The 12,999-nt window shown below is 36.6% G+C and overlaps 1 protein-coding gene across 9 annotated transcripts in view; it reads right to left on the bottom strand.

The window, feature by feature from the left end:
• Positions 1 to 12,999, bottom strand: part of LOC150075804 (oxysterol-binding protein-related protein 6-like) — a 401,843-nt gene that overhangs the window by 144,114 nt on the left and 244,730 nt on the right. For all 9 annotated transcript variants that reach the window (XM_090387959.1, XM_090387962.1, XM_090387957.1 and 6 more), the window contains one exon: positions 1,324 to 1,586. In XM_090387959.1, the coding sequence (XP_090244085.1) occupies positions 1,324 to 1,464 (141 nt within the window). In that variant the 5' untranslated portion in view covers positions 1,465 to 1,586. The remainder of the gene's footprint in view (positions 1 to 1,323; positions 1,587 to 12,999) is intronic.

Raw genomic sequence — 12,999 nt, 5'->3', positions numbered from 1 at the left:
TATCCTATCGTACAAGGCAATGGTCAGGCCACACCTAGAGTACTGTGTACAGGTATGGAGGCTTCATTTTAGGAAGGATATAGAGTTGCTAGAATGTATACAAAGAAGGGCAACAAGATTGGTGAGGGGAATAAAGGGGTGCTCTTACCAAGAAGGGCTTAAATTCTGCAAACTGCAGTGCCTGGAGAGTAGGCACCTGCGAGGTGATCTGATTGAGGTGTATAAGGCCTTGAATGGGCTGAGCAAGCTGAATGCTGATGGGATTCTTCCTCTTGCTCAGATTAAGAACCTGAGGGGGCATAGATTCAAATTGAGGAAACACAGTTGTAGAATAGATGTGTGGCAGTTTGCCTTTAGCCATCAGGTAGTTGATTGCTGGAACAGACTTCCATCAAAGTTGATAGCCTAAATAAATTTAAGGCTGAGCTGGACAGGAATTTGGAACAAATGGAGGGGTGAAATGTGAGGGTTTTATTTATTTTTTTTTGGCTGATGCTGCATAAGCTTGCTTTCTTGCATCATATGCCCCTAATAATGCTAATATATTTTATTCCTCATTTTATTATACGTAAACTCTTATTTATTGTTGTCTGATTAATGCATCAAAGAACTTTCCTTGTGTCTCTGTATCCTATTTTGTATTGCTTAAATGAATTAAAAATGATCTTGATATATTAATGAACTATTTGTATAATTAACTGTCTTAATAACAGGCTAGGCAAACCATCCAAAATCTAAACGGCCCAAGTGAACCCAAGGCAGATGCCCCTGAACTTGATGATTTTATTATATGGAGGGAATAGAGTAGGGCCATGCCTAGCTAATTTAATGCTTGAGGCAAACAGTTCATACTGCATCCCTTATAACTAAAAACTTATTTTATTTTTTTGCCTCTGCAGAAATCTGCCACAGATGAGCACCTCATTTGCCCATACTTTAGCACAACCCTGGAATAGATTAAAGGAGTAGCTTGGAAGCTTCATTTAGTGTAATTTTAAGAAAATGTGAAAGTTGGGAAATACACAGGATATTCTATAATGCTAACACATTCAGATGACAAATGTCTTTCTGGTTGTTCAGTTGCCAAGTTTGCTGTAGGTGAAATGAGACAGTAATATCACCTCATCTTTAGTGTTAAGTGTTTTAATGACAACAGAATAAGAAACTAGAAAAAGTCACTATTTCTTAATCCTTTAAAACAATAAAAAAACAATGACATTAATAAAAAATATCTGTAATGTTATTCACTAATGATCAGAATGAGAATAAAAAAAATAGTACCTAGTAGTATATCACCTTTAGGAGGTGAAATAAAGAACTTACAGAATCTGATGTATGACTAGGGCTTCTGTCCTCTCTCACTTGTAATTCATTCAAACCCTTCTCAGAGGTGGAAGATCTAGAGGTAATCCTCTGGCTGAGGTTGGCTGGCTCTGTGGCAATGTGGCGCAGTGATGTTGCCATGACAGCAGCTCAGTAAGCGTTTACAGAAGTGAAACACAACAGTTCACGAGACTAATCAGCATAATGACAAAATTGAAGGTCACCTGAGAAAGTCTCTGGAAGTCATCATATAAATGGTATGGCTGAAAATATATTTAAAAAAAAGTACAATAAATTTGTACTGTAAATGCTCAAAAATGAACAAAATACTAACAATTAAATGAAATAAACTTCTTCCTTTGATGAAATCTTCAGAAAGATATAATAAATAGCTCCCTTTAATTCAATAACATAAGACAATACATTTTCTTATCAATTAACAAAGTAAAATTAATGTGAGTAAGCATGCAAAGAAAACTCATATACTGACTTATGTCTGATAGTTAACCATGAGATATTTTTTTGCCGATTATAAATAAACAACTTAAAGAAAATTCAGCCATACCAACCAATTAGAAATAAGAAAAAACAATAAAGCAAATGATCAAATGTTCATGCAAGGGAAGCAAAAATTATACACACAAATGAAAGTCACAAAATAGATCTGCAAATAATGGATAATGTTAATGTTTATTTATCCTTTTAAACTTTATAAAATTACTGTTACATTACAGATGTAAACTGTGTTCCATTAAAACTGTTTTGTTTGGTTATATATTTCCTGTGAGAGATAAATATCATATGATGGATCAGTAAGAAGAGTAACATAAAATTAGTAAAAGGAGTAGTAAATCACAAGATAAAGAAAAATGTGAACATGTCAGAGTAGAAAGGGAATAAGTGAAAAGTGGAGGTGCAGAGTCAGATTGTCTGATTTTCATTATGAACGAACATGAACTTCATAAATACCTTCAAATTAAAAATATAGCAATGTTGAATGAAATATGTGACATGATGATCACCCAAAGTGGATGTTGTTTGGGCCGTAATAGTTATGTGAACATCAAAGATAACTGTCTTCATGTCATTAATTCCTGTTCTTAGACAAAAATACTAGATTAGAAACAAAATCACTTGTTAAAATGTCTGAAGAACATAAAACCAAATATTGGAACCAAATGTACTATAGAATAAATGACACTAAGCCATTTCTGTGTTTACTGGGTTTTTTTTGCACGTTGAAAACACGACTACACATCAGGTCATAAAGCATATTCTGATCTATCCAGGAGACTAGTTATAATTTACTACACAATTAATTTACTGTACTTCATTTTCAAAACAGTCCCAATCTATACAGTTCTGCAAATTGCAGGCATCGTCTCAAGACTAGGCACCTGCGGAGAGATCTGGATATCATCATTCTTTTCTTTCTTGGTGATTCCCTTCTCTCTCTCTCTCTCTCTCTCTCTCTCTCTCTCTCTCTCGGGGTAATTCAGAAATTTTTTTTGGCTGGTGCAGCATAAGCCTCAGGCTTCCTTGCACCTATGGCTGATAATAGTAATAGTAATAAGAATAGTAAAGCCTTGAATGGATTGAGTAAGCTAAATTTTAATGACATTCTTCCACTTGCTGGGACTACACACATTAGGGGGGAATAAACTTGAGGAAGGATGGCTGCAGGATAGATGTGCAGAAGTTTGCCTTCAGCCAGAGGATGGTTGGGTTGAATAAATTCAAGGATGAACTAAACAAATTCTTGTATAGTTTGTTGTTGTTTGTTGTTATTTAGTTTTTAGGAGCATTAGCAACTAAGGCCATATTGCTCCGGGATATGCGGTGGTCATTCCCTGACCTTTCCGCATCCTCCGTATTTGGTGGTGACGGGCTCGAACCCCGGTCTAATCAAGAAGCGTGTGCTACGCACTGCTGCTCCTTCCCACCTGGCTACGGAGGCGCCTCTGTATAGTTTGGATGGGTGAACTGAACTGTATGAATGGCATCATTTGCCATTACTACTACTACTACTACTACTATACAAGAGGAAATTAAAGAATGAAGATTTTGATCAGAATAAAGCTTTTGATATTTTATATGAAAAAAAAAAATTCTATAATGAGAATTCAGAAAATTAGATAACTTTGAGTGGGAAATAAAAATTTACAGTGGAAAGCTTCAATGTCATGTATATCAACACTAGCCATTATGTTCAAAACTTAAGGGTTTGAACTTAGTTTCTGAATGTAGTGACTAATGTTAGCTGAACTAAACTTTAATTTATTCCTACTTTTATTCTTATCTTTTAACCTTAATATTATGAAACCTCATTTGTGAAATTAAAAGAAACTTAACCTCTAACTGATCACACAAGAAACTGTTACTCTTAACTGTTACTCTAGGTGCAGTTCGAAATGACCCCATTTTTGTGCAATTTTAAAAATTAGCAAGAAATAATTCAAACTTTTTCACTCTTTGATCACACCTTTATTTTCAATCAATTATGAACACAAATGTAAAAAATCCATTTTTTATATTAAAAATGTATATATATTTTTATATATAAAAGTTTTTTCCACAATTTAGATTTTTTAGTGAGCAAAATATAAATCAAAAACCTACATACTTCAGCAATTTGATGTCAGCTTGTCAATAATTCAGAAGCCCTAGAGAGTGTAAGAATTGAATGGATAATGAAAGCATCTCAACCACTGGCACTGGCCAGATTTTGCACTGTCACAAAGCTGGAGAGCCTAACTAGGAGGAGTCCATTAAGTGCAAGAAGTGCAATTCATTGTACAACAGTTCAGGTCATGATAGTTTGGCATATAAGACAATTCAGTGCATGACAGTTTGGTGTAGGAGACAATTTGATGAAAGACAGTTGGTGGCTACATCAGTGAATTCTATGCGAAAATTTGGTGTATGACAAAGACCGCTGAAAATAGTTAATTTAATGATCATTGGTTCTGGATAATTTTGATAAGAGTGGTTTTTTTTTTTTTTTTTTAGGAGCATTAGCAACTAAGGCCATATTGCTCCGGGATATGCGGTGGTCATTCCCTGACCTTTCCGCATCCTCCGTATTTGGTGGTGACGGGCTCGAACCCCGGTGTAATCAAGAAGTGTGTGCTACGCACTGCTGCTCCTTCCCACCTGGCTACGGAGGCGCCGATAAGAGTGCACTATCCACTTTGTTTTTTAATGAACGTTCCACTTTTTTAGGAAGATCCCATAAAAAAAAAGTACTATGGACAAGTAAAGATATTGGGAAACAAGAAGAAACTATTTTGCACTTTACTTTTTCTTTTGTAGGTTGTATTTTTAGGAAAAATATATATGGAGTTAAGTTCTGGACACCAAAAGTAGAAATTATTATTGGATGCCGGCTGGGTATGTCTTCTTCTGACTTGTTGTTTGCAACCTGTTTTATAATTTTTATCAAAAGCAGTTAAAGTCAGTGGTAGGCGTGTTGAAAGGGGGAAGACGGTAAGTTTCCCGGTGGGTCCCAGAAATTGGAGTTTGCGCTTCCCTAAAGGGGAAAGGCAGTATGGCCCAGTGAGGCATTTTCTCCCAGGGCCCATGTATCCCTCAACACCCCTGATTAAGGGTTGTCACAAAAAAGACACTGGATTATCACAGATGGGGGGATAGTTAAAAGGTTGTTTATTTTTGCACCAAACAACTAGGATCAGCTTGAATACTTTTACACAAAACAAATTGATAAAAAATATTCTTTTCTTTTCTCTATTATTTTCTAAATTTCTGCAGCGTTTTTTCTAAGTGACCAAAATTTATATTGGATTCTCACACCTCTGATGGATCCTCACTAATTTTCTTAATTTTTGGCCTCCAAATGATACACCTAGTTGTCATAGCCACCAATTGTCTTTCACCAAATTGCCATATATAGCAAAATGTCATGCACCAAATTATCATGCACAGAATTCTTGCATACATGGAGTGAATTGTCATGCACTAAACCATTGTATGAATTGCCTTACACCCAATTGATGTGATCCCCTATTGAAGGCGCCGCCATCTGTCATGAAGTCACCATGCTTCAATAACTGATTACAAGAGATGCCATTCAGCAAGTTCATATAATTAACTTGACATATAATAAACTTATCTGAATTAACTTCATCCTGCATTATTTCCTATTTGCAGGATAACTAACACAGATTTCTGCAATTTTCAATGGAGAAATCAGAGAAAACACTTTTGTTGATAACTACTGGAAGTTTCAGTTGTGTGGACTGAGCAGATAAAAAGAGAACCACTGCTGAAATAGTGGTAAGCACCTCTGATCCTGCATGCCTAGTTCGGGGTTAAATTTACTTAACTGTTTTAAAAATACATACACAAAGGAATAATTAGAATCACCCACAGAAATTCAAATCTAATGTCAACAAATATCTTCTCTTTTCTCAACCTACAACCCATACATGGTACTAAGTATACTATAGGTTCTAATATCTTTCATGTTTGGGATTTTCATATATATATAATATATATATATATATATATATATATATATGAAAACCATAAGATGGAAGTCAATAACACAGGTCTTAACAATATTTTCCATAACTATTTACATTTTTTTTTCAGAAAGTATTTCCCACTATAGTCAAAAAGAAATATTGAGAATCAATATTTTAAAATTCAAAGAAATTTACAGTCTGAACTGGATGCTGACAAACTACCGCATTTTCTGGACTACAAGGTGCACTGGACTGTAAGATATACTCAGCTGTTAGAAGCCAAATTTTGGGAAAAATATTTTATTGCATATATCTGAAACAAAAATTCACAAGTGTTTACTAAACAAAATAAACTAAATATCAGAGTAGAATGAATTTAATCATTGTAGAATCTCAAAAACTCAGTACAATCTTGCCTTCTTCAGAGTTCATCACCTTTGGTGCCATCAAGGACATCACTGATTACATTTATCTCGAAAGACTTGAGAAAGAAGTAAGATTTTATTGATCTTTTTCTTCGAAATAAAGGACAAGTTCTATTGAGACATATAACGCTTCACACAGATATGCCAGGCAACAACAATACTGTCTGATCTAAAAAACCTATATCTCTCCATGCACCTTAATATACTCTCAGACCAAAGATAGGAGAATTTAAAAAAAACATTTTCCAGGTAAAAAAGGGCATCTTATAGTTTATAAAATACAGTACTTAAAATCATCATTCCTAATGTTGATACTTGAGAATATTTTTTACATTCCAATATCACTATTGCGATCTATTTTTTTTTTCAGTTTTGAAGAGAAAAATTGTTTACTAAACAGCATGAGTTAAGACAGCCTGTTCACCTGCATATATATGAATTTATTAGAAATAGAACAAAGAATTAAGTAATACTGATACTAGATCATAGATACAGCTTAGCTTAATTTTTCAGCACTCACCTCGTAGTAATCCGCTTAGTTGGTTGAAAGTTTTACCACGTACATAGTGGTTATGAGATTCTAACAACTTAAGGGGATTATAAATTTAAAACTAAGTTATGGGCTTTAAAAATTTTTCTAAGAAAGGAAAGTGCACCTTCCATTCTATGGTTGTCTAATTAAAATAAATTAAATGAAGTGAGATAAAAGCTAATAGCCGCACATGAGCGACTTTCGAAATCGTCTTCAGTTAGTTTTAAATTTATAATCCCCGCAAGTTATTAGAATCTCATAACCACTATGTACGTGGTAAAACTTTCAACCAACTAAGCAGATTACTATGAGGTGAGTGCTGAAAAATTAAGCTAAGCTATATCTACGATCTAGTCATTACATCACAGCACATAAGGACTCCTTAAAATATCATCAGTAATACTGATACTGAAGGACTAACAGCTACGCTTTGATCAAGGACTGAAGGACTAACAGCTACAGATTGATCAAACAAACCAGGGTCATTTAGATAGAAATGACATTCTGAAGCTCACACAACATAGTTCTGTTAAAGGAAAATCATGTTTAATTAATGCGGTAAGCTATTTTGACACAGGTGTTCTGAGCTAAATACAGGGCACAATTTCAACATAGTTTATTTGAATTTCAGGAAGGCATTCAAGTTCCTCATGAGAAATTACCATAGAAGCTGGAGCATGTTGGGATTATTGGAAAGATTCTAAGATGGATAGCAGAGCGAGTGTAGGGCAGAAGGTTGTGATTAATGGATATTCTTCAGTGTGGTATCAGAAGTGGGTTCCCCCAAGGATTGGGGGAAATAGAGGGCATGATGCTGAAATTTGCTGATGATGTAAAGATTTGGAGAGAAGTTAATGATCAGTGCCAAGCAGTGCTCCTTCAAGATGACTTGAAGAGGATTCAGGAATGGTCAGAAAAGTCACAGCTATATTTTAATGCAGAAAATGCAGTGTTATACTTGGGAAATAACAACCCCAAAATAACTTATACATTTGGTGGAGTTAAATTAAAGAGTAAAGGAAGAAAAGGATCTGTGAGTTACAATACAGGCAGATATGAAGTTTTATGAGAAGTGTAAACCAGGAAAGTCCATGGTGTTCTTGTTGATAATTTATCAAACAATATCATGTAGAGATAGGGAGATCATAATCCCATTGTACAAGGCAATTGTAAGAATGAATTTGGAATATCGTGTCCAAGTATGGAGAGCTGATCTGAAAAATGACATTGAAATTCTTAAAAGAGTCCAAAGAAGGGTAACTGGCATGGTGAGATTGGCAAAAGGGCAACTATATGAGAAAATATTTCGATTATGTGGGCTATAGCACTTGGCAACCACGGACCTTAGAGGAGACCTGATTGAGGTTTATTACGCTCTGAGAGGGGTCAGTAAAATGAATGAAGGCAGGATTTTCAGCTGTATACAGAATTTCAGGGCTAGGGGCCAAAATTTAAATTACAGGGAAAGAGGCTTATATTAGATTGTAGGAAGTTTTCTATTTCCAGCGAGTTGTTGATTACTGGAACAAGTTGCTTCTGCAGGTAGTTGAGGCTAACGGTTTGGAGAAATTCAAAGGTCAATGAATAGCTATATATGCGAAGAGGGAAGCACATAATTTGTATTTTCTTATCTACTTTTTTTGGCCGGTGGAGCAAAAGCCTGTGGCTTCCTTGTACTGTGAGGCTAATATTAATACTTTGCATGTAAAAAAGTACAGAATAAAAGTTTAAACACATTTGATTAATTTTCATTTTTATTTATTGATGTAATAAATATTATTTATAAATATTAATTTATTAACCATATATCCAGAAGTTAATTAACTCTATGCCAGATCATTGCAAGGCTGTAATTGCAGCTTGAGGAGGAACAACAAAATATTGAGGATTTATTTTGCTGATTTACAGTACATAATACTATCACGTTAACTTGTCATTTTAGTTTGTACACATATATACATAAAATGTATGTTTGGTTGTCATGATTGCCATTTGCATGATTTCTCATATTTCCATTAATTACACATTTTACCCTTTGGGAAGATATTTATGGCAATTAGTATATCAGGTGGAGTCTTTTTATTGGATTTCATTCACAGAGATACACCGGTGAGGCAAAACATTATGACCAGTGAGTCGTTATCCAAATCGAAGCAACTGCAGGTGAAATATGGTGCGTATGCAGGTCGGGACACAGTATAAAAAATGCCTGATACTGAGCTCTGTTAATCAGTGTTACTCTTGTTCTTCAGATGGGAAAGGCAGCGGACTTAAGTGAGTTTTACAAAGGCCAAATTGTAATGGCCAGCTGGCTGGGTCAGAGCATATCCGAAACGGCATGGCTGGTGGGATTCTCACAGTCAGCTGTGGTTAGTAACTACCAAAAGTGGTCCAAGGAGGGGAAAACCCACGAACCGCCAGCGAGGTGTTGGACGACCACGGCTCGATGCTCAAGGTGAGCGAAGGCTCTCCTGGATGGCACATGGCAACAGAAGGCCAACTGTGGCACAACTTGCTGGTAACTGGAATGCTGGTGATGGGAGTAATGTGTCACAACACACACAGTACATCGAACCCTGCTGAAAATGGGGCTGTGTAGGTGCAGGCCACTCCGAGTACCTGTGCTAACTACGGTTCACCAGCGACAGCACCTACAATGGGCATGCGGGCATCGAAACTGGACCTTGAGTGATTGAAAGAAGGTCGTCTGGTCCGATGAATCATGTTTCCTGTTGCACCATGTGGACAGCTAGGTATGTGTACATCGTCTACCTGGGGAAGTGATGGTGCCTGGATGCATTGTGGAATGAAAACACAAGCCAGTGGTGGCGGTGTCATGCTCTGGGCAATGTTCTGCTTAGATACCCTGGGTCCAGTAATCCATGTGCTGGGCACTCTGATGTCTACCACCTACCTAAACATCATTCAACAAGGCAGTGTACATCCCCATCATAACGTATGCTGCAGGAGTGTGGTTCCAAAAGGCCACACTTGCTTCCAACAAGCAACTAATAGACTCCAACCAAAGAACCATACTACTGTCCATCACCCATGCATGCAGTACTGTCAGTACCCACGCTCTCTAAGTCATTGCAAGAGTACTCCCACTGGACCTGGAAATAGTCAGCTAGGACTTCTATACCACCATACCCAGGGCATCTCAAAAATGTGTCTGGAGTTCACAACAGACCCGGACGCTAATCAGAAAATAGAGAAGAAGAGACTGAACATGCACTTAATACAGGTGTGGCAGGAGAGATGGCAAAACTCCGGTACTGGGGACATCACAAGAAAATTCATACCTAATGTGACTCGGTATACCCCACGTCACCCAACTGGTTCTCCCCTGGCTTACAATCAACCTATCTATTCACAGGTCATGAGGCCATTAATGCAAAGTTATCACTCCTTGGGATCCAAGACAACCCCACCTGTGTTTGCAGAGGATTAGAGAGCTGGCAGCACCTCATGTATGATTGCCAGCTCTAGGATGACCTATGCAATACCCTAATCACCAAGATCAGATACCTACCAAGAGGCCTTGAACAACACCTGCTGGACACCAAAGTTGAGTACTTAGCATTCACTGATTTTGCCCAGAAATTGTTTGCAAATGGAGAGCCAACTACGCCATCACCCACAACTGACAACAATCCCGGGATAAATTCAATCCTGAATAAAGTAACTGGATCAGGATAAAGCTATGCCCCAGGGCACATACCTTGACAGTAACCAACGAGAAATGCTTGGAACTAATCAGGTGAAATGAAAAGGAAACCCCAGTGTCCTATCACAGACGAGACCCCCGACTGAGGACAAATGTCAATTCACGAAGCAGGCGAACAGCCTTCTATTATAAACACAACAAAAGAACAGATAAACACTCGGGGATTGGCGCAAGGACCAGACCCTCGTCTAAAAACAAACCAGACGGGACCAAAAAAAATAAAAAAAACCACCAAAAAAAATAAAAAAAAACAAACTATTATATTTAGGCCACCTGAATAATTAAATTCATCTGCCGTGTTGTGTCTTATGCCTGTTAATTGCATGTGTTCTATGGGCGATTTGTCTGTTTGCTGGACGAAAAACCCCAGTTTTCTGGGGGGAAAACCTTGCTATCTATGCCTGAGACCGATTAACTCAGCCACAGAGTGAAAAAAGCCCATTAAAGTTCCTCACATCATCGACGGGATTCGAACTCAGGCCTTTTCTACCCGGTGTAGGGAGGACGGTGACATGGCAGGTTAGGCAGTTCCTAAAAAGGGTGACAAATCCCTCCCATCCAATTATCGTCCTATTGCAATTACTTGTACTCTTTCTAAAGTAATGGAGAAATCAATTAACCTCCAACTCTTAAATTACCTAGAAACCTTCCGTCTGATCAACGATCGCCAGTATGGATTCCATCAGTGTCGATCCACTAGTGATATTCTGGCTTATGTTACTCATTTGTGGACAAATTCAATGGAAAAGTTCGGGGAAACACAAGAAGTTGCTCTTTACATCTCAATGACTTTCGATCGTGTTTGGCATAAAGGTCTTCTAAACAAGCTTCCATCTTATGGTTTACCAACTGTTTTTTGTAATTGGTTATCCAGTTTTCTCTCTGATCGCTCACTGAGGGTGATGGTAGCACTCACTCTCAGCTCACTGTACTATATCCGTTGTATTCAAATCAAATTATCAGTTGATAAAGAGACGCGACAGTCTCGAGAGCTTCTGCTATTGTATATTTTATTGTATTATATTAAACTGGGTTATCATTGTATATATTTTTCATAACCTTACAGGAGTTAAAGGATCTGCTGGTTACGTGTTGGTACCAGATACCACAAGACACATTTAAAAATCTTGTAGTGTCCATGCCTCGCCGGGTGCGAGCTGTTTTGGCTGCACGTGGAGGACCAACATCATATTAGGTAGGTGGTCATAATGTTTTGGCTCATCGGTGTATATATCCCATCTAACAAATGCATTTCGAACATTTCTGCAACTCACAATGCAGTGCAAAACACATTATTTGCAAAATTCACAAGTAATGCAGTTTTTTTGGTCTGCCACTATATATACTTGTTTATTAAAAATAAGTTATTTTATATTAAGGACCGTTCAGTTTCGTAAATTTTTCGAGCCTTGTGGTTTAATAATAATAAAAAAAACTTTAACAAGAAATATGCAGTTTCATTTTCAATACGTATTACTTGCCACTGTGGCCGTATCTGCTTTTATCACATCCAAAACGTGTGCGTCATTAAATATAATAAGCATTACTTTGTACTTACTGGTGCGCAAACTGGTGTCAATTTTTGGACCTTTTTATGCCTTTCATTTTTGACTGTCTATTCCAATATTCATCTCTGGTCGATCCATGATTTGCACTAAAGGCGGAAAATCTTTAGATACTTTAAATATAACCAACCTGTATAAGTTGGCAAATAAATTTTGTTTTCTTAATTTGTAGTAATGACAATTGCTGATAATCAATTACCGTAGGCCCTCGATTTAACGGACTAATTGGTAGAAGGGGTGTCCGCTATTACCGAAAGTCCGTTAAATCGAATGTATTTTAAAAACATATATTAATAACGAACTTGCAAAAAAAAAAAAAAAAAATTCAAATTATTTTTATTATGGTCATCCGTAACTGATTACTTTTACCCATGTGTTTTTGTGTCAGTAAATTGCGTGAGTTCTCTGATAAAGTAATACAGTATTACTTTATAAACACATTTTGTACTGGCTAACTTTATTCTAAATTATATTCAAAATTTACATTAGATTTACCACGTGGTTTTTCGCACGTGTATCTTGACATACAGAACATGTCGGAAACAGAAGTAAGAGCATTGCTGTCTTTTTCATTATTTTGGTGGATGACCTCAGAAGAAGACACTAAAATTATGAATGACACAGCAATGCTATTTCCACCTTTGTCGTCTCTTCAAAATTCCATTTGGTTTATTTTTTCCTTTGTTATATTTATTTTAATTTCGATTCCTATCTTTCCCCCCCCCCCCCCTTTCGGTCAACACGTATATCGCTCCCAGGGTACACCGTATTTTCATTAGTCTAATTCTAAGAATAAATATCCACTTACTATATTTTACACTAATAATAATTCTTAATAATTCTTTATATATACATTATGGTTGTAGGGTATTTTTTCGTTAGCAGTGACCCTGATCCATATTTCATGTTAACGTAATACTGCTTATCTAATCTTATCTAAATC

The sequence above is a fragment of the Mastigoproctus giganteus genome, chromosome 13, assembly GCF_048544385.1.
Source record: "Mastigoproctus giganteus isolate SK-2022 chromosome 13, ASM4854438v1, whole genome shotgun sequence".
NCBI lineage: Eukaryota > Metazoa > Arthropoda > Arachnida > Uropygi > Thelyphonidae > Mastigoproctus > Mastigoproctus giganteus.
Note: the sequence above shows the minus strand (reverse complement) of the source record. Positions and strands in the feature narration are given on the sequence as shown.